The sequence below is a fragment of the Pezoporus occidentalis genome, unplaced genomic scaffold (genome assembly GCF_034315485.1).
Source record: "Pezoporus occidentalis ecotype Australia unplaced genomic scaffold, CSIRO_AGI_Poc_V1 ctg323, whole genome shotgun sequence".
Taxonomy (NCBI): Eukaryota; Metazoa; Chordata; class Aves; order Psittaciformes; family Psittacidae; genus Pezoporus; species Pezoporus occidentalis.
The window spans coordinates 160481-181127 of record NW_026915192.1 but is presented as its reverse complement, the minus strand read 5'-3'; the positions used below and the strand labels follow the sequence as shown (position 1 = coordinate 181127).

Here is a 20647-nt window from a genome sequence, read left to right as displayed (position 1 = left end):
TAGGCTCAAGGGGCACGTCCTGCAGGTGTGAGCAAGGCAGGAGCTAGTCTCCCATTTCAGCATTTTATTGCCTGCTCTCAGGACTTCTCTCTTTCTCTGCAGAGGGGTTATTTCCTTCCTGGAGCATAGCACTGAATGGGAGGAGGGCATGCAAGAAAGTGGAAATCTCTGCTTGCTTGTTGTGTCCATGTGTCTGCTCTGGCTGAAAAGGAGCTGCAGTTTGGAAATGCTTTTAATTCTAGAGAGGGGAGCAGGTGGCTTTTCCATTGCAGGGCTTTACAATGAATTGCTTATCCCAGTGGAGGCTGGGGTAGGGTTTTGTTGTTCCAAGAGAACAGGGAGGAATGAGGGGCAGAAAGGGTGGAACTGGTTGAACTGGAATTCCCGGGTCATACCTGGCCTTGGGTTGTGAACAGCAAGGTCCTGCTCGTATCAAAACCTGGGGCTGGCAACTCCTGATGCCATGGGATCTGTTGGTGTTTGCTCCTAAGTGTATCAGAGGGGTTGTAGCAGAGATCTCAAATGATCTCGGTATGAGTAGGCAATCCTGGTTTGTCATGGTATTAGCTGCTTTGAGAGTATCCAGCACAGATAACTCATGGCTTAGTGGTCCAACTGGCTCAAACAGCATGGAAAGAGAAGGATGGCCCCTTCCCTTTGGTGTTTGCTATGGGAAAAGGAATAGAGGAGTGGGCTGGGAAGGCTGTGGTCAGATTGTGGTGCTGGGAAGCCTGACTTGATGCCTTCCTAACCCAATCTAATCCCTTGTCTGTGCCAGCAAACTGTGAGCCCCTGTTTTGGCTCGCAGCTGTGTCAACACCTAAAGCTGCTATCACTGATGAAAGGGGGTCCTGTGTGTTCAATCCTTCCCTTAACACTCAAACAACTGTTTGTGGGCCTCGTGACAAACACACTGAGGATCTGCATTGGATTCAAACCAGCTGCTTGCTGTACCAGGCTGGTTTGGATTGGGATCAGCTGCTCCAGGAGATTCCTGATGCCAGCAGAGCAGGGGACTTTTATGTTAATAGTTGTGGCAGCCTGTTCTTTCTTTTCCCTCGCACAGATAAATGCTCTCTCCTGACAAAAAGCTGCTTTTATCCCAAATATAGTACTGTTTTTGCAAGACATCAAAGAAATTGGGCTGCTTTGGTTCTTTATGATGCGCTCTCCTTGCGCACCAGCTCTTAGGCAGAAGCTCTTCCCTGTGAGGGTGCTGAGGCGCTGGCACAGGGTGCCCAGAGAAGCTGTGGCTGCCCCATCCCTGGCAGTGTTCAAGGCCAGGTTGGACACAGGGGCTTGGAGCAAGCTGCTCTAGTGGAAGGGGTCCCTGCCCGTGGCAGGGGTTGGAGCTGGAGGAGCTTTAAGGTCCCTTTAGCCCAAACCAGGCTGTGAAATTCAGTCTGAATCAGAAGTAATTAGAAATGACTGCAGTGAGACTGAAGGCAAAGATAAGGCTCCAACTGAATTGCACTGTGCTTAGTTTAGCAAAATGGGAATCGGGCAATGGGATTTAAGCCTCCCTTAGATGCAGTGATGTGATTCCAGGGTGTCCATTCAGAGGGAGATCTGATTTGTGGTAGCTGAGCTGTGTCCAGTTAATGAGTGTTGGCTTTCAGCAGGTAAAGGCACCTGCACAGCTCAGGTCTCCTGTATCCTGTATCTTTTTCCACGTGGGAACCTTGCGTTGCCATTCAGATGGAATTTGATTAGGAGTGCTCCAGCGTGCACTGGTGAGAGGTGGGCTTTAACCAGATTGCGTGTACCCTGTGGTCTGTTTATCCCAGGAAGCCCGACATTGGAGAAGGAGCATTGGAGGTGCCTCGGGAAGGATCCATGTGGCACATTCAGCTCTGCCGGCTTCTGCAGGGTCCAAGGGCAGCTTTCAGTCCTTGTTGTAGTGCTTTGACAGTGCCCGAGTTCATTGCTCTTTGAAAGAGGCCAAAAGAAGACCCCCTTTGCAAGGCCCTCTGGCAGTGCCTGAGGCGGAGTGGCCCTGTTTTGGTAAGGAAATAGTGGTTGCAACCGAAATCAAGTCGGTGGAGTCAGAATTAGAGGGCATCACCGCAGCGCGTGCCCTGGTGCTGCGCTCGCTCTGAAAGCGTGACGAGAATGGAAACCACAAAGTAAGGTGAAGGTGGTTTGTAATCCACCCCAGAAGCCAAAGGTAAATAAATCACCCTGTTATCTACGTGCTTCTTGGGTGCGGGGTAGAGCAATGCGGGCAGATGATACCTAGTGCAGCCCACAGTCCTGCACTGGGCTGCTGCTGGTGGGTTGAGGATGGAAGGTTTTGTTGCTGATCCTAGAATCCCACTGCATTTCTTGCTCTCGGGAGTCTGCTTGCTTTGCTTTGCAGGGTTGGATCTTGGCTTCGCACAAGCTGTCCCATGCACTTTCTTCACCCTGGAGTCACTCATTTCTCACTGTGCCCACGGTTCTGTGTGGATAGAGTTGGTTAGAGGTGAGGTGCAAGAACAGCCTCTTGCACGAGCAGGTACGTGCTGGGCCCAAAGGAGGTTTAGTTTCTGGCAAACTCCATTGTACTGCAATCAGTGGAGCAGAAAGACACGATGGAAAGGTGCCAGTTCCAGGGCTGAACCAAGTGTGGTGCTGCTGGGGCTGGGATTTCGTTGCTTTTTGAAGAGAGATTTTCTGCAGCCCTGTTTTCTCCCTTAAAAACAGCTGGGATGAGTGGTTTGGAATGAGCTGGAAAAGCGAGGGAATAAGCTGGAAAAGGTCTGGGTGAAAAGAAATCCTTTTATTGATGGTGTGCAATGAGGCTGGTTTAAGGCTGACTTTTGGATTTGAATCTTAGATGCTCAATGTTTAATGGGGTGTGTGTTAGTTTATAGCCTTTAAGCAGTGGTAAGGGGTGCCCAGAGAAGCTGTGGCTGCCCCATCCCTTGCAGTGTTCAAGGCCAGGTTGAAGCAACCTGATCTAGTAGCTAGGGATGTTCTGGTGCCTCAAGCAGCAGTAATGGTATTCCTATTACAGGATTTACATAGTCCAGAATTCAGTTTGTCATTTCATGCTCTTTGGAAAGAGGTAGAAATGGAAAGTACAGCTTAGATTTGGGGCAGATGAGCTCTGCACTTCAAATACTCATTGTTTTTTGCTTGTAGTATGTTGAGGCTGGTGAAGCTGGTTCCTTTTGTTAAGTCCCACTGTGCAAAAATGAGGTGGGGACTCTGGTAACTGGGATCCTCTGTGGAAACAATGCTGCAGATCCATCAGTTCTTTTCCTTATCTTCTTTTGGTGTGCCCAGGATTGCATTCTTCAGTATCACATTGAAGGTTTGTATGTATTGGTAGATTAAGGGCTGTGTTTTGGTCTTATGGACCTCTAGAACATCTTTAATACCCTGTTTTTAATTATATCAAGCTTGGTCTTCTGGCTGTTCTGGGTTACTTTTAGTTCTCATCTCTGACCCCTCTGTTGTGTTATTCTGGGTTGGAATTAAATGTACATCTTCCTCCAGTGAAGAGATTGCTGCAATAGAACTGTTCTGCAGTGGTGGTGGTGAGGTTTGGGTGGTGTGATTCAAGCGTTTCAGGGGCGAGTTTCTTGCTAAGCCAAGCTGAAATCTTGTCTTTTATGACCTGCGCTGCTGAACATTGGGCAGACAGCTGCTGGAATGGAGTTTTGAGAGGATGGGGTACTAAATCCCAGCTGCATGCAGACATGTGGTAACCTGAAGGGGATGAGTACATCGCTCAAGCCTTCTAGGGAAGAACTTCCACACCTACTCAACACTAGAGGTAAATCTAAAGCTTTACAGTTGAGCTGCCAGTCAGGAATCCAGAGGGTGAATAGTGCCTTCTTCCGGGTGACTTTGGGCTTCCAGCTTTTTGGAGACTGATCAAGGAATAGCCCTTTGAATGCTCTTACTCCTGTTTCAGCTTCCATGGTAATAAGAGCATCTGTCCTCTGCACGGATCAGCCCTTGCTTTCAGGAAGATAATTTGGGTGGAGGCAAGCCTTCAGCTGCTTCAAGGACAAGGGAAGCTGCTTTGCTCTCTTCAGCCAGGTTTTTCCCCCTGTGGGCATCCACACCTCCAGATTGGTTGATCTGCTGCCAAAAGGGCTGGAGGCGAGCTCTAAGTGTTTGCTGTACTGATAGCTAAATAGAGCCAGCATTTGTCCCTGGGAGCTGCCTTAGAAGTCCTGCTGTGTTCAGCTCCATGCCATGCTTCCCTAGTGAAGGTGTCCCTGCCCTTCTGGTGTCCAGGAGGATTTATAAGGTTTACTTTGTGCGAGGGATGATAAACCCCACTCACCCACCGCATCTTGCAGCCAGGAGGGATGCAGCTCCCTTCCCTTCCCCATTCCTCTCTGGGAATGTTATATTACTGTGCCACCCACAGGCAGCTTCCATGCTGCTGAAGAAGATTTGCTGTTCACAGTGGGGAGCCGCTTCCCAAATTTTAAATCAGTGTCAAAAAGCTGCTGGTTTCATTTGCTGTAATTGCTGCTGTATTTAGGGTTCTCAAACCCAGTTATTCTGATAGGCTCTATACATTAGGTTTCTAGTGGTTAGACTGTGTTCTGATTTTCCCAGTGTTTCCCCACTTCTTCCACAAAGCCCTTTCCTTGTGCTGTGTTCCTGCTTTCCAGCAAGTGAAGCAATGCAGTGTGCCAGTCTGAAGTGTTGGGATCCTCCTGAAGAGAGAGGAACTGCAGGGCTGTTAATTCTTGGTGCTCCTCATTGTGCCAGATTAGGCTGTGAGAACAAATCTGTGTCATTTCATTGAGAGAGGATATTCAGATTTACCTCCAGGCTGCACAGGGGCCGACCTCTCCATTGCTCTGTGATTGGTGTGGAATAAACTGGGTCAGGAAAGGAGGCTTTTGAAACCACCATTTGGAGCAAATCTATGGCCAAACATCTAACTAAAGATGAGCAAACCAAGGTTTTTAAGCAGAGTTGTTATTAGAAGAAGGCAGAAAAACACAAGCTTTTTGGTGTCCACTGAGCTGCAGAAGGGCTTGTGCATCCCTCTTCTTCTCTGTGCTGTTCCAACAAGAGGTTAACTTTACCTTCATGCCTTGTAATTTATAATGGTGCATTTGGCATGGTTGATCTGTTGAGGTTTAAAGAATTGCCCTGGTGATATTTAAATGCTAGCCTGTGCCCCCATGCTATAAGCTGCCCCTTGGGAGAACTGTTCTGTGCTGTTGTGTTCATTTGTAGAAGAGAATTGTAATGGTGTTTATAGTGGGTGATAAGAGCAGGCTGCTGGTGCCTGTGGTCTGTGTTAATGTGGGACCTTGCTCCCCAGGCTATTGGGTGTTCATTAACACTTCCCTTTCCCTCTCCAGCTGATGGATATAGCTCAGGACTGTTAGAACACCATCCTTTCCCTCCCCTACATGCTTTTTAGTTCCAAGAAAGCCTCCGGTTTTGTCTCATTACAGTACAGCCCTGTAGTAGCTGCTGTCCTGTCCCTCTCTGGAATGGTGATTTAGAGCTGAGCCAGCATGGAAACTGCTTTCCACGCCTAAGGCAAATCTGTGAGCAGACACTGCAGAGCAGCAGTGTGCCACTTCTGCTTGGGAGGGTTGTCAGTTTGCTAGTTTAGTTGAGGAAAACCAACCAACATTGGCTTGGTTTTCTGTTGGGCTTTTGGAGCCAGCCCTTAGTCTTTTGAAGGAAGCTGTTTGGTGTTATTGGAGGAGATGAGCAGTCCTAGATCAGAAATGCCTGTGAGGGCAGAATGAGCTTCACTGTGGAGGAGGCTGAAACCCTCTATCCTGCCCTGGGGAGGCCCTCCCTGCAGTTCTGGTCCAGCTCTGGGGCAACAACACGAGAGGGACTTGTGTCTGTTTGTGTGCACCCTCAGGAGGATGCAATGGAGCTGCCTGAGCTGGGATAGATGGAATTCCCCGCTTCAGCTGCGAGCGTGTGAGGACTGAAGAACAGGGTAGAAACCAGTGTAGGAACACAAGCGCATGGCTGCAAAGCCCTTGCTTTTATTGTGTGTGGATTAGCTGCCTAGCTGGAAGAAAGCCATCACCTTGCTGCTGAGGGTTCAGAGGCAGGGCAATGGAACCAGAATGTATTCTTAGATGGGTACAAAGAGCTGGGGAGAGAAAAAGCTGAGTGTTTGAACTAAGAAAGCAGACAAAGGCCGGGCTCTGCTGGCTGGGATGCTGGGCAGCAGCGAGGGGCAGGCAGCAGGGATGCAGAGCGGGTATCCTGGAGTGCTGAAACAGGCAGCTGAAACAGGGCAATGAGGAATTTCACCCACTTGTCAGGCCCAGGGAATGTGGGAGCACTTTGGAGACATGAATATTCAGAGGAGCTAAAGGAAATGCAAGATCTGAGCCGGTCCCAATTAATCCTGGCAGCAGGATCTGCACTGTGTAATCCATTGCTTCAGTGGGAAAACGCCTGTTTCTTAGCCCAAACAGAGACGTGCCTCCTGCTTTGGCATCCTTGTGGCAAGGCAGTGGGAGCTCTGACTTTGCTCCTTCTCCCTCTAACCTGCCATCACTTCATTTCCTTCCACTGGCCCTTCTATGCTCATTCTATTAATAACCAGCTGCTTGTGGAGTTAGTGTTTTGCCCAGAAGGATCCCTCCTGGTAGAGGCTGAGGTGCTTCCAGCCATGCTGTCAGGCGATGACAGATGTCCTTGGTGCCTACAATGGGTGTCCAGCAGCGACGAGCTGTCAGGATTAGTATTCGAGGCACAAACGTGCCCCTTGGAATATGCAAAGCTCAGCACAGCCTGTGCAGGAATGCCCTTGAAAGGCAAATGGAACTGAACTCCCTGGTGGCTCTGGGTGAGCAGGAGGGTTGCTGTCATCTGTGCTGACGTTCAAGTAGGTTTTGAGGTGCCTGCTTTTGTTTCTTTGCTGTTTTCCCTTCCCAGAAGGGCTTCCTGAAGGGGCAGGCAGGGGAACCTTACCTGCACATGCCCTGTACAGGAGAGTCCTTCCTGACTCTGGGGTTTGGGTTTGTGTGAAACTTGATAATCACAGAATCATGGAATGCTCTGGGTTGGAAGGGACCTTAAAGCTCATCCACTTCCAAACCCAAACCATGCATCCAAAATGCACAAGAAAGTAGCTGTGTTTTAATGATGTTAATGGATGAAGCTGGAGGGATTCCAAGACGTTTCCCAAGGAACCTTGTGGTAATTTCAGCCTCTGAAATGAAGATCATCTCATGTTCTTGGGTGACTGACTCACTGCCCAGAAGTCTGCCCGGATTGTGCTTCTCAAAATGCAGTGATTGCCAATGATGATCTGATTTAACATGATTTTATTGGCTTTATTGAGGTGCGTAATGGCTCTATTGAGGTGTTCTCCCCATCTAAGAATATTACTGCGATGGTGTTCTAGCTCCAGCAGTGAGAAGTGGCCCTAGAGCATGGCTGTCTGGTCAAAGTAAGTGTTTTGTGCCCACAGCTCAGCCAAGTTTAAAAGCCCTGCTGTTGACAGCTCATTCAGGTGCACTTGCAGTGGTGGTGTAGAGGGTTATCTCCTCTGAGACCTCAGCCCTGTGATGCTCTGATGCTGTGCAAGCTGTGCATGTTCTGTCAGGTCAGCCCACTATCAGATGGAGATGATGTATCTGATGGGATGGTGCATTACAGCCAACAGACTGCACGCTGCTGCTGGGAGCGAAGGTGATGAGCTGGCCTAGGCTTAGTGGTGAAGGGTTAGGCTGAAATGGGCTGGGGATAAAAGCTGCCTTTGACTTCCCAGCACTGGAAACAAGCTGATTTCATAGCTCTTTCCCAATCACCCCATGCCGTGCTTGTTGACATTTCCTATTGTGGTTGTCTTAGTTGGAACTTCAAGCTCTTAAGGACAGAAACTCCTTCTTTCTAAAATGCTGAGCGTGTTTTGACTGTGCTACAGCATCCGGATAGCTCCTGATTTCCCCAAACTGAGTTCCTCTTGCATCTCTTTGAAGAAACTGGCTTTGCTGCTCAAATCCCACTTCCTCCATTTCGCCTTCAGCACATTGAGAGCTCTCGTGATGATGTGTGACATCTAAAACGCTTCCCGTACACGTGCTCTTCTGCCTTTGCTAGATAAGCAGCAGCTGTTCCCTTTTCCAGCAGGCACATGCCACCTTGAAGACCCAGACGTGGAATGTCTTCCCTGGGAACAAACATTTGATGCTCTGGAATTATTACACCTTGATCTTGCTTCTTTCCAAGCCGGTGTGTGTGTGATTAGAGGCTGGTGGTGTCTTCAAAGAGGGGTGAACCTGCCTCACTCTTAATGCCTAGTTTGCTGGGGCAGGCTTTCTGCTCCGTGCTGGTTGTGTGTAGGCTGAGCAGAGCTGATAGAGAAGTGAAACTTCAAACTGAGCTTTGGTCACACTTGGAATTGTAATTTGTGTCTCTGTTTTGTTTCCTGTCATTGTAGGAATTGCTTGGAAAGCTAGTGAGCAAGAGGGATGGAAGAGAGCACTGGTGAGTACACTCTTGGCTAGCTTACCACAGGTTGTGGACCTGGTTTTTTCCTCCTTGGTTAAGCATCAGAAAGAACCTTCTTATTTTCAACTTCACGTTTTCAAATGTGGAAGGTGATTACAAAACAAGCTGCATCAGTTGCACCTGTACTGCGCCAATGGCATGGAGCAACCCGATTAAAGCTGTGTTGTAGATCTGGAAGATCTCTTTGGATATCTGTGTAACCTGGAATACAAATCTGTTGTCTAGCCCAAGCTCTTGAAAACAAACAATATCCCTTTCTTAGTAAGTAAGAGGCTAGAATCATAAAATCAATGATTAGGGTTGGAAAGGACCTTAAGATCATGTAGTTCTGACCCCCTTGCCACGGGCAGGGCCAAAGCATTGAGCTGGTTTGAGCAACGCACATGGCATGCCATAAAGAAGGACCTCACTCCTTTGGTGGCTGCTCACTTCTCTTCCTGTATTGATTTCCTCAGGCTGCTCTGTCTTGCAGCAGATACAGGATTTTTTATTAAGCAAAATTTGGCTTTAAAGCTCTTGCTTCAGACACTTTGTGCTGCTTGCCCTGAGGCAAACTCAGAGCTCTTAGCTTTAACTGATGTAAGGGTATGGTTGCAACTAAAACTCAGTTTTTGGTTGTTTTTTTTCTTGAATAGCTCTTCCATCCGTTGCCTAAAATGGCAGTGGAAGACATGAGCTAAACGACTGTTTTCCCCCTCCCATTGAGATGGGATTTGCATGGAAGCTCTTGCCTGCATGCTGGGAAGGCAGCATCCATTGAGCATGTGGACCTCGCATCTTGTGGCCCATGATGTTGCAGTTGGTGACTTTGACCTTGTAGTGAAGTGCAGCTCTGACCAGAAATACTATGTCTAGGTTATTCCTATGCAGCTGGGTGATGCCAGCCTTAAAACCTTGGAGTTGATGTACTTGTCAGTAGCATGGATGTACCAGGCCTGTCTGCTGAAGGCCAGTGCTTGACTTCATACAGAGTTGGTCTGTTGGTTGGAATAGCTACGAGCCAAGAGGACATGCATAAAATCATCTCATGCTTATCATCCTGGTGGCAAGAGCTGCTGCTGTGCCCTCTAATTGTTAGCCTGTAAGGTGCACATTAAACTTGTGGTGATTGCTTTCCCTTATGATTTGCTCATGGCAAACTAATTCCAAATGCTGGCTTTGGAAGGGTAGGGTGAGTGTGGTGCTGGCAGGCGAAGTTGGAGCGATGGCTTAGGAGGTGACAGCTCCCTGCTCGACCCCAGGACAAAGGACAGGGAGCATCAGGGTAAGTTTTCCCATCTCTTCAGCCTGCATTAATGGGATGGCTTTGAGCAACACTCTGAGCTCTGCTTATTCACCAGGACTCAGGCTCTGCAGGGACTGCCAGCAGCCAGCTGGGTTCATCTCCCAAAGCTTTTTGTCCCTCTTCTGTGCAGTTGAACTCTATTTGTTGGGTGGATCAGATGTTGGGTAGATGAGACATTGGGTTGGAGCCTGTTGAGGTTACTGAGAGCTTTGACTCCTCTCTTGAGCGGTGCTGGTGACCTGGGATGTGAAAGGCCTTTATGTTCTGTTTGCATTTGCCAACTTTCCTTCGGAGCAAATTCAGTTTGGGTGGATGGAGTACCTGCACTTGATCTTTGCATGCACAAGACACCCCACACAACTGATTGTGAAGCTTTTACATGTTGCCTCGTTAGTGCTGGGAGCCAAGAGCCCCGTCTTAAGTAAGCAGATTGGTCTTTTATTATTCTTTCCTTAATCACTTTGCTTTTAAGGACGCTCACTCTCCAAGTGCTGCTAAGCTCAGGACTCCTGCCTTGTTCCCGGCACTGAGCCTGGAGATGAGGTAAGGTGCAGCTGCGTGCAGGAGCCGAGCTAGACTCAATGCCCTTTGTTCCCTCTAAGCCTGGTGCTTTTTTGATGTATTGCTGCTCCTTAACTGGTTGTATATTAACTGCATTCCCACCGCTGCATGGCTGGCTCTTGTTTGAACTGCATTGGCACGTGTTCAGAGCTGGTGTGCTTCGGCTGGCCCCTGGGGACCACACAGTGAAGCAGAGATCCTCGTTAGCTGTCAGGCCTCGGTAGCCATGGCTGGGTGGGGGAGCCCTCCTTGGCTGCCTGCGCTGGCTAATTAAACCCCAAACTTGCTGTTCTCTTCATAGCTGAATTCCTGCTTGGCCATGCAGGCGAGTGGAAGCAGGGTCTCCAGTGCATTTCAGAGCTTGTCTATACATGGTTATTGTAGAGCAGGTATGCAACTGCAGCTTTGCTTTTCAACCCTGCCCTGGGCTGATTTTCAAGTGTAGAGAAGAATGCAGAGAAATCTCTTGTAAGCCCTGAGCTTCTGTTGCCACATGGCAGCTTTCTGCAGTAATTTGGATGTTCACGTTGTGCAGCATCACTTACGTCTGGCATTAGGGTGAAGAACTAAGCAAAACCAAACGATGACAGGCTGTGACTGCTGTTGGCTTAGCACATGCATAACCTGCTCAAGCTGCAGTAACTGGGGTAGCTTTGTCAGCCTGAGCCCTCAGCTACCACCTCGTGCAGTGAGACTGGAGATGGGAGGAGGTTGGAAGTGGTGGGAACCTGTGAGGTTCTGCGTAGGAGCTGCGAGGTGGCAGCGATGGGATGGATTGTGCCGTGGTGTGAAGCCCTGCACAGTCTGTGCTGCCCCCACATCATCAGCTGAGGGAGGTGGGAGGACAGAGGTTAGGGAGGGTAATGAATGAAATCTAAATATACACACGTTGCCAGGCCGAGCTTCCCTGCTTGCCAAGGTCCCACCTACACAAGTGATCTGTGGAAGGGAAATGGCACTGGAATACCTTTCCCCCTCTTCACATCCTTCCTGTGGGGTGGGTGAAAGATCACACTCTATTTTTGGAGCTCATTTCTGTTGTTCCATCTACTGCCCATACAGCCTCCCAAGGACCACTTGCTTATCTTAGCATGATATGAGCTACATTTGGACCTTTTTCTTCTGCCTGTAAGTCTCTGAGATCTTCAATGTATTGAAGAAGTGGGAGCTTTGTTCTTGGGAGGCCAAGTCTCACCTAGTGCCTCTGCTTCCTTGAAAGCTCTGCCATGGCGTTGGCTTGCCCTAACGTGGAACGAGGCCTGCAGTTTGCTTGCCCAGCGGTGTCTGAGCCCATCATTCATGAACAGCTCTGGAGGGAGCATGGCAGGGGCTTTCTTCTTGGAATCTAACACTGGTTTTGGAAGGGGCCTTAAAGCTCCTCCAGCTCCAACCCCTGCCACGGGCAGGGACCCCTTCCACTGGAGCAGCTTGCTCCAAGCCCCTGTGTCCAGCCTGGCCTTGAACACTGCCAGGGATGGGGCAGCCACAGCTTCGCTGTTCAACCCATCCCAGTGTCCCAGCACCCACACAGGGAAGAACTTCTCCATGTTTGACCTCCTGTGCTTCGCTTTTTCTGTAGCTATTGGGATATGAACCTTTCAGTAGCTTCTGTCTCGGTCTCCATGTGACAACCATGAGTTATTTTGGGAATTCACTGAAGAAGCCTTTGCACACCCCAGATTCGCTTTGTTTTTTGAATAGCACTTGAAGTACTAAGTTTATGGATGCTTTAAGCATCTTTCACACTTACTTCTTTATTCAAGGGTGACTTTCATCCCTTTCCTCTCCTGCTGTGCTACATTTTTACCCAGTTCTTTTCCTCCTAAAAATAGGAAGCAACTCTTCAAGTCCTTAACCTTTGTGCAAACAAAGGAGTCATTTGTTTTAGCATCTAGGCTGAATTCTGTGCCTCATAAGGAAACCAACATGAGATGAATCTGTGGCTTTTGGGGACTTCAGACTCCAAATATAGTCTGAGTAGAAGGGCTTAGAAATGTGAGTAGTTGCTTCTATATCACTAGCTCCTTGGTCCTGGCAGGATGCATGGCTGGCTACCCCATTCCCATTGTTATCCTTAAAAATAAGAGCCATACCTTCAGAGGTTCAAAACCCTTGTGGAAATGAGGGCATCTTCATGGCATGTGCATAGGGAAAGGGATTTGGGGATCACAATGGTAAAGGTGAAGTGACCATGACCTGTCCAGAGACACTTTCATCACTGCCTTCCATCAGGCTGATGCCTTCGGATCTGAAAATAACACTTGGAAGTGGCTGCTGGGATGTGAAATGCTTGGCGTGTAGGTTGTTAGCTTGAACCTAAGGAGAGAGATCCGGTGTTCCCACCTTGTGCCTCTGGAGGGGATCAGACACTGGTGGCTCTGCAAGGACTGGAGCTGCTTGTATGGGAAGGAGGTTTCCAGCTTCACCTCCCTCTGATCTGGTGACAGCCACAGGGTGTCAGGGTTGAGGAGGAAATGGGTGCCAGCCTCTGATTCAGAGGTTCTTCAGCTTGCTGCTGGTGCCTGGGGCTGGCTAGGTGGGAATCCCCTCCTGATGACTAAGTTTTAACTAGAAATGAGCTCCTTTGAGGCTGCTTCTGGGACACTGACCTCCCCATTCAGCAGCATTCAAGTGTGCACTTCTATGATGAGCAAAGGGTTTGGATGGTGTGGCTCTTACTTTAAATGAGGCTGCTGGAGACCATGCTCGTTGTTGTTTCCTGGGTTTGATCTGTGGAGTCAAACACAGAGCGCTGCAGTGTGAAGAGGGCTTCGCTGTCCTGCAGCTCTGAGGGCAGCTGGAGAAGAACAGCTACCGCTAACCAGCCAGTGGAAACCTCTTCATGATGCCTGTGCCAGAACAAAAGAACAGGTTTTTCTTCCAGGAAGACACAGAAACAATGATTCCCTGCTGAGCTCCTCTCTGGTTTGTGTACAGCAACAGAACTGCCTCATGCCAGGCAACAGAGCGAGCCAGGGTGGCTCGAGTGCTGAGATATTTAATTACAGGTGATGGATGCTCATTTGCAAGCAGGAAGAAAGGCAAACTCCTCCTGTTCCTCAGTCAGGTTTAGCAGAGGGTTGGACTGATCTCAGTGGAGACTGTTTGACTATGAAACAAAGAGCAGCACAGAACATTTGCTTATCCACATGAAGGCATTGTTGTACATGAGTCAGGTGTGCTTGACAAGTTGGACATTATCCTGAGAGCCTTTTGTTCTTACAGGTGTGATGGATGTTCTTGTTGTTATGGAATTAATGTGCTGAGAGCTGGCAGGGTGCTTGGGGCAGTTCATCACAGAACCCCAGCCTGGTTTGGGTTGGAAGGGACCTTAAAGCTCATCCAGCCCCAACCCCTGCCACGGGCAGGGACACCTTCCACTGGAGCAGCTTGCTCCAAGCCCCTGTGTCCAACCTGCCCTTGAACACTGCCAGGGATGGGGCAGCCACAGCTTCTCTGGGCACCCTGTGCCAGCGCCTCAGCACCCTCACAGGGAAGAGCTTCTGCCTAAGAGCTCAGCTCAGTCTCCCCTCTGGCAGGTTAAAGCCATTCCCCTTGGCCTGTCCCTACAGGCCCTTGTCCAAAGCCCCTGTCCAAAACAGGATGCTGGTGCTGCTCTGCCTGCTGTATTTGCAAGTTGTTCACATCAACCTTCTGTCTTCTAGCCCTGAACAAGCCCCTCATGATCTGGGGCTGTGCCTGAACTCTCGCTGCACTTCCCTCTTGATCTACGAGCCAAGTGTTGCACATAGATTATTTCTTCACCTACCAGAGACCTTGTAATTCTGTGACACCCCCATTTCAAGTGACTTTTGGTGCTGTTGTAGGAGATGGCTCTGCTTGGAGGACCGAGGAGGTTGATGTTGCCAAGTTGGTGGTTTCATGGCGAAGCTGTGCATGTGCTGGGGCTGGCTGGAGCAGGCTGTACCAAAGGCTGATGCTGAGTGAGAAATGTGTGCTGAAGTGCTTCACGATTGAATTGAGTGATCTTATTCCTTGTGTGAACTGACAAGGCCTTGTAGGACATGTAATCGATGCCGTGGCTGATTGAGGCTGGCTCGCTGTCACACAGGGAGCGTGGAGCTATTGTGGTTCAGTAAGTAGGGCATGGAGCAGAAGGGTCAGAACTCCACAGCTTCTAGTTCTCATTTTCAACTTGTTGAACCTTGCATTCCCCTTGCTCTCTGGAACACTGCAGCCTGGAAATGCTGGCAAAGGAATAGCTGATTTCAGTGCGGTTGGGGGGAGACGGGGAGCCTGCCTGGAACCCGAGTAAGTGGCTTTAGTAGAAATGAGGTGGGTTTTGTTATTCCTGTTGTCCTTTGTTCACCCAGCAGCGATGTGCTCAGGCTGAATGCGTGTTCTCATTAAGGTGGGGGCCTTTGTGGGTTGTAAATAGTGTTAGTTGAGCTGCTGGCTGAGCCAAGCTGGGCTGGTTGTGAACACTCACCTCTTGTCACCACTAACGTCACCACTTCATCTCCTTTCTCTTTTCTCCTGGAAAAGGAGCCTTGCTCTGATTCCTGAAAGTGTCTTTTGTCTCCTAAAACACTGAAGTGCAACAAGAAACCAGAGATCTGGTGTGGCTTCGTGACAGGTTGGGCTGATACCCTCTGGCTGTTGGAGCTTGTCTTAAGGCTGTGTAAGATCAAGCTGTGTGACTTTCCTGCAGCATCTCGGTCCTTTCCTCGGTATCTTCCATTGCAGCCTGGAAACCTGCTTTCATGTGGGGTGCACAGGGTGTCCCCGGAGGAATCAGAAGGTGGAAATAGAAGCAGATAGGTCTGAGGTCATGGAAAGGCTGGGAATGGGGCTGACACCGGCCCTGACCCCCGCCCCGGGGCTGCGGGGCCGCGCTGTGGCCGCCAGAGGGCGGTGTGGACCGGGGAGCGCAGATGTGGGGATCGGGGGGAGCCCCTCTCCCTTAACCCAATGCTGCTGCCAGCGCTGCGGTTCTGTAGGGCTCCCCCCGCAAGAGCAGGGCCCGGGGGTTCCCCCCTCATTCTGGGGGGGACAGGCAGTGGCTGTGGCTGTCCGGGCACCGCGGGATGCTGGCAGCTGGAGGGTGACTCGGTGTCGTGCTGCAGCTGCATCAGGTTAGGGACTAATAAGGGTGGTCTGATGGGGGCAGTGCCTCCCCCGGTGCCCGAAGAGGTGGGATTTAATGGCTTTCCGTGCAAGAATCCCATAGACAAACACAGCGCGGTTCCTGGGGCTCTCCCACAGGCCGTGTGCTGGTTGCTTTGCCTGTTTTCCCTTTACTCCCCCAGCACGGCTGCAGTCAGGACTCGTTTCCAAGGCGAGTGAATGGTGAGTCATGGCTTGGCAAGGGGAATACCTCGGTGGTGATCCTTGCTGCATGGGTCTGCTGGAAGCTCTGTTCTCTGTCCTCCTCTAGAGACACAGAGAGAGCTGGGCTGGGTCAGCCTGGAGAAGAGAAGGCTCCTGAAGGGGAGACCTGAGAGCAGCTCCAGTGCCTGAAGGGGCTGCAGGAAAGCTGGAGAGGGGCTTGGGACAAGGGCCTGTAGGGACAGGCCAAGGGGAATGGCTTTAACCTGCCCGAGGGGAGACTGAGATGAGCTCTTAGCAGAAGCTCTTCCCTGTAAGGGTGCTGAGGCGCTGGCACAGGGTGCCCAGAGAAGCTGTGGCTGCCCCATCCCTGGCAGTGTTCAAGGGCAGGTTGGACACAGGGGCTTGGAGCAAGCTGCTCCAGTGGAAGGGGTCCCTGCCCAGGGCACGGGTTGGAACTGGATGAGCATTAAGGTCCCCTCAACACAAACCAGGCTGGGGTTCTACCATCAACACCCTCTCCCCATCCTTGGAAAGCAGATGTCTGAGGCTGACCCTTGGTCATTGAGAGAACCAGAAGCAGCCTCTGCAATGACTTGTGTTGAGATTCAACCATAATGTTCAATTTCCCCCTCAGCTCTTTGATCTTCCCATGAGATCTTGGAGACATTAGCAGTGATTCGGGACGTAAACACAGTCCCTTCCTGGAGGGAAGGTTTATTTGTCTCAAGCATTCCGTGCAAGGGTTGAGTTACACTTTGCTTTGGGGAGGAAAGGAAAATCTCTCCAAGTAATTAACTGAAGATGCTGACACTAATGGAGGGGCTTTCAAAGCTGGGGCTGGTGGGGGGTGCTGGGAATCCCCTATTGAAGCAATGACATGAGGGCCTTAGGAGTGATTCTGCAATTAGGAGGCTGAAATGATGTTGAACATGAAGTTAATCCTGTTATCTCTCGAGTATTGAGCAAACTGCTTGCTCAGGATAACTCTATAATGGGATTATAGTAGTCAGTCTGGCACCCTTGACACTCCCTATCTATCTGTTCAGGGCTCTTTCCTTCCTTTCCTGCTCGGGATCAAGCATTGATCAGTCTTGCAGGAGTTAATTTTGGGAGCACCGCTTTTCCAGTGGTGCTGGGTTTGTGTTCAATGAGTTTGAGACCGAACACCCTGTTGCCTTATGAAGCCATTCACTCCTCCACAGCAGAGATCCCTTGAGCCCATCCCTAAATAAATGTTTAGGAAAAGAACTGGAGAACAAGGACAAGTATAAAAGGAGACTTCCCTTCGTCATGCCTTCCTGGCATCACGAGTCTGCAGCTGAGTGAGTTCCTGTGCTGGAGACTGTTCCCAGGCCGTCATCTTTGCAGAGCAGAGTCCGTTCTGGTTTGAAAGGCTCATTTTGCAGCCTGTAGCAATTGTTCTGAACCAAAGTAAGTGGTGGGGTTTACAAAAGGATTATCTTGAGTTGGTTTTTAAGCAGTCTCGTAATTTGCAAGGTAACCCGTGGCAGGAAAACACAAGAACCAAACCGCTCATGGAGGGAGGAGGGAGAAAAGCTGTAACGTGTGTTCAGTCGTGTGTAACGTGTGTTACACGTTACAAAAAGCTTTAACGTGTTCAGTCACCGTGTTCATTGCAGGTGGGGTTGCTTTCCTGTTGAGCCCCCAGACCTCCAAGTTTTAGTGGCCTGACTTCTGCCCCGGGTTTGTCATGAGCTGGAACAGCAGCGTGGTTGCTGCCAAGTCAGGTCATGTCCATGGCTGCAGCAGGGCAGAATGCAGTGACTTCAGTTGTGCCGTTATGGCCAGAAAGCAGGGGCCAGCTAGGTAATGGGTTTAGATGGTGGGGGTGTAGCTTGTCATTGCAGGGACCTTGGGGAAGCCCTGGGACTGCGTTTGGAACCTTTTTCAGGTGGGAATCCGGCACAAGAGCAAACTCCCCAGCTCAGACCTGAAGTGCATGGAGAAATGGTTTGATGTTCATGTTTACACCCCTTACATTTGGCGCACCCCTTCACATGGTTGCTCTAACGTATCCTTACTGTAACTACTGCTTGAAGAACATGCTTACAGGAACCATGGCTCTTTATTTGTGCACCTCTGAACATCTGATAGGATGACAGACCCGCGTGATGTTAATTCAGATCACTTCATTCCAAACAAGCTGTGGCTGCCCCATCCTTGGCAGTGTTCAAGGCCAGGTTGGACACAGGGGCTTGGAGCAAGCTGCTCCAGTGGAAGGGGTCCCTGCCCTTGGCAGGGGTTGGAGCTGGATGTGCTTTAAGTTCCTTTCCAACCCAAACCATTCCAGGATTCTATGATTCCATAGAAACAGACCCCTTTTGCTCTTGCTCATTCTTCCTGCAAGCTGTAAACCTCTTAACCTGAGTTTTGGTGCCGCTTACTCCTGCATCCTGATCTTGAGGTGGGAACTCTTTGGTGGATGCCAAGGTGAGGAGTTCGTACTGATACTTGCCTCTAAGATCCTTCTCCTTCATCAAGAGCATTGATCATTGGGAAGTGTACATTGTAACCTCATGGAGCCATGCGATATAGCATGGAGCCCCCTAATCTACATGATTCTTTGATCTAAGCCCCTATCTCCAGGTGTTTAATGTAGGTGTGAGGTTTACAAAGGCTGCTCTGGGCAGGAGTTGTGTCTAGCCCACTGGGGGTTATCTGCATTGCAAGTGGAGGTAGAACTGCAGCTCACTCACATAACCCTTCCTGGCTTGGCTGTAAGCTTGTTAGCTTGTGTACTTGCAATAGTAGTGTGCTATAGCTCTTCCACTGTCAAAGGTGCCCGAGAAGGTGAGTGACTACTTGAGTAGCTGCCCTTGAAGAGTCCATGGCCACTGCAAGCAGACGGCTGTTGGCATCTGAGCTGGAGGCTCCAAAGCTGGTCCTGATGGGCTGCAGTGTCCGTGCTGGGCTGCAGTCAGACCTCTTCCTGGCTCAAACCACGACAGTGAGGATTCCGGGAATGTGTGGAGGGTCACATCTGCAGGAGGAGGAGCAGCTCGGGGAGAAAGAGCTTCCTGCAAGGTTCCAATGAGCTGTGCCTCCTGAACCGTTGGTGTTATCTCATCTCTTGACCTTTCCTTTCATTATGTGACATGGCCTTGACACTGTAAACAATTGCCATGGCATTGTCCCTGCAGCTTGGGCGAGTAAACAGCATTTGGCTTTGGGGACCCGGGGTGTAGATCTGTCCCTGTCGTGGGATGTCTTGTCCCTGTCTGTGATTGTCACGTCTGCTTTCCGTGCCTTGTTCTCATCGTGGGGTGACTGGTGGTGCTCGTGGTTCTCACAAGAGCTTTTAGTGCTGGTAGAAAATGGGAGGAGCAACAGGGCAGGGGTTGGGGTTTCAGGAGGAACTTGGGGGGCTTAGGGCAGCTCCTTTGGGCCTCCATAATTCCCTCTACAACAAGGGGTGAGGAAGGGGATGGTTCACAACCCAAAGCCATCACTTTAATCATGCTGGTAACAATCTTTTACTCATTGTGTTTCAATTTTAAGCCTTGTTGCTGCTTGGAGACACCTCAGTGGTTGAGCAATAGTAAATGTTTGGAGAGTTGAGGTTCACTCGCTGTCTTGCTGATGGCTCTGGTCTGGGTGTGACTGTGGTCTGGATCGGCCACTTTAGGATGGTCCATGATAGATCTATGAAACATATTTGGCTTGATGAACTTCCTAAGTGTTATCTCTTTCCTTAAATAGAGAATAAGGCTTGTATCAACATGAATCACAAAGTTGATAAACTGGAATGGTTCCTCTTGGAGTTGTCTTTGGGTATTGGGCAAATACTTATCCACATTGTTTCAAAAGGCATATTTGTGCAAGAGAAGGAGGTCAAACCTGTAATTACCTGTTTGTTAGATTCACTCGGGTAGAAAAGCCTTGTAAAAACACAGCGTGGTTGAAAGGAAGCTTTGAAACCTGCTGTTTGTGTGTGTGAATCTAAAGTTGTGCTTTCAAATGCCAAATTTTAGGTGAGTTTCCCAGTTGCACGGGTGCAGAAAGGGGTTTTCTGGCTGCGTTTCAGTGCCTTCAGCCAAGCCTACCTGCTGTTGTGTTCCATTTCTGATCTGTGGCAGGGAATTTGGGCTTCTCCTCCAAATCTATCAGCTCAGGATGAGCAGAAGCTGAGCTTGTGCCTTGATGGAGCTTCTCCCCTGGTCCAGAATGGAAGTGGAGCAGGGTGCTGGGAAGTTGGGTGTTCCCCAGGTGCTAACCCAAGGCGCTTTTGCACGGCTCCCTGGGCAGAGCCAAGCAAGGGCAGGCTGGTGGGATGCCCTAGCACTGCCTGCCGTTGTGCAGCATGCTGGGGAAGAAATGCAACTTCAGCCTGAAGAGCTCGAGGTGTGAAGGATAATGGGGATTCTTTGCCTGCAACGAGGGGCAGAGGGAACACCGAACTGCTTTGCTGTGGTTCCGTCTTCAGATAGGAAGAGCCAAGCGCACTCGCCGCGATGTTTGTGACGTGTTAAAAAGAGGAAACAAGACTTTGGCAGTGAAATCTTTGCCTTTCTTTGCAGCCTGCATGTGGGCAGAGAGGCTTCCAGCTTCGGCATCTTGGAGGATTAGCGGTAGGAAGAGAAATTGGGGATGCTGAATCTCTGAATGAATCAGAGCAGGGTTATTAGCCTGCAGACCTTGGCCTACAAATTGCAGACTAGCTCCTAGACTTAAATTTAGTAGTACCTCTGAGGGTTAATTTCCAGTTAATCTTATTTTAGAGGTTAATATTTACTTATTCTTGCTGTTCATTTACAATCTCCAGTGTAGTGCTTAACAGAGTTTGTCCTATCAGTTTGATAGGTGACGTAGATGGACTTACCTCTGCCAAAGGATGCAGTTGTGCCTGTATAATGTCTATATAAACCTGTGAAGTCTTGTCCAGGGTTAAGTTTGTCCAGGAAGGTAGTTTACATGGAGCATATGTCTGTCTAGTCTGTACTGCAGCTGTTCACTTAGGAACAGCACCATATCCTTGTGCTATGCCAGTCCTAAAAGCATGTGCTGGGTAGTGATAGAGGGGAGGGATAT

At 49.7% G+C, this 20647-nt stretch overlaps 1 protein-coding gene across 4 annotated transcripts in view; it reads left to right on the top strand.

Annotated features, from left to right (window-relative positions):
- Positions 1–20647, top strand: part of PHACTR4 (phosphatase and actin regulator 4) — a 49451-nt gene that overhangs the window by 6238 nt on the left and 22566 nt on the right. For 2 of the 4 annotated variants that reach the window (XM_062628802.1, XM_062628806.1), the window contains exon 2: positions 8390–8436. In XM_062628802.1, coding sequence (XP_062484786.1) covers positions 8421–8436 — 16 coding nt within the window. In that variant the 5' untranslated portion in view covers positions 8390–8420. Of the gene's footprint in view, positions 1–2365; positions 2498–8389; positions 8437–10217; positions 10289–20647 lie in introns of those variants that run through there. The other 2 variants (XM_062628804.1, XM_062628803.1) reach the window with 2 other exon arrangements.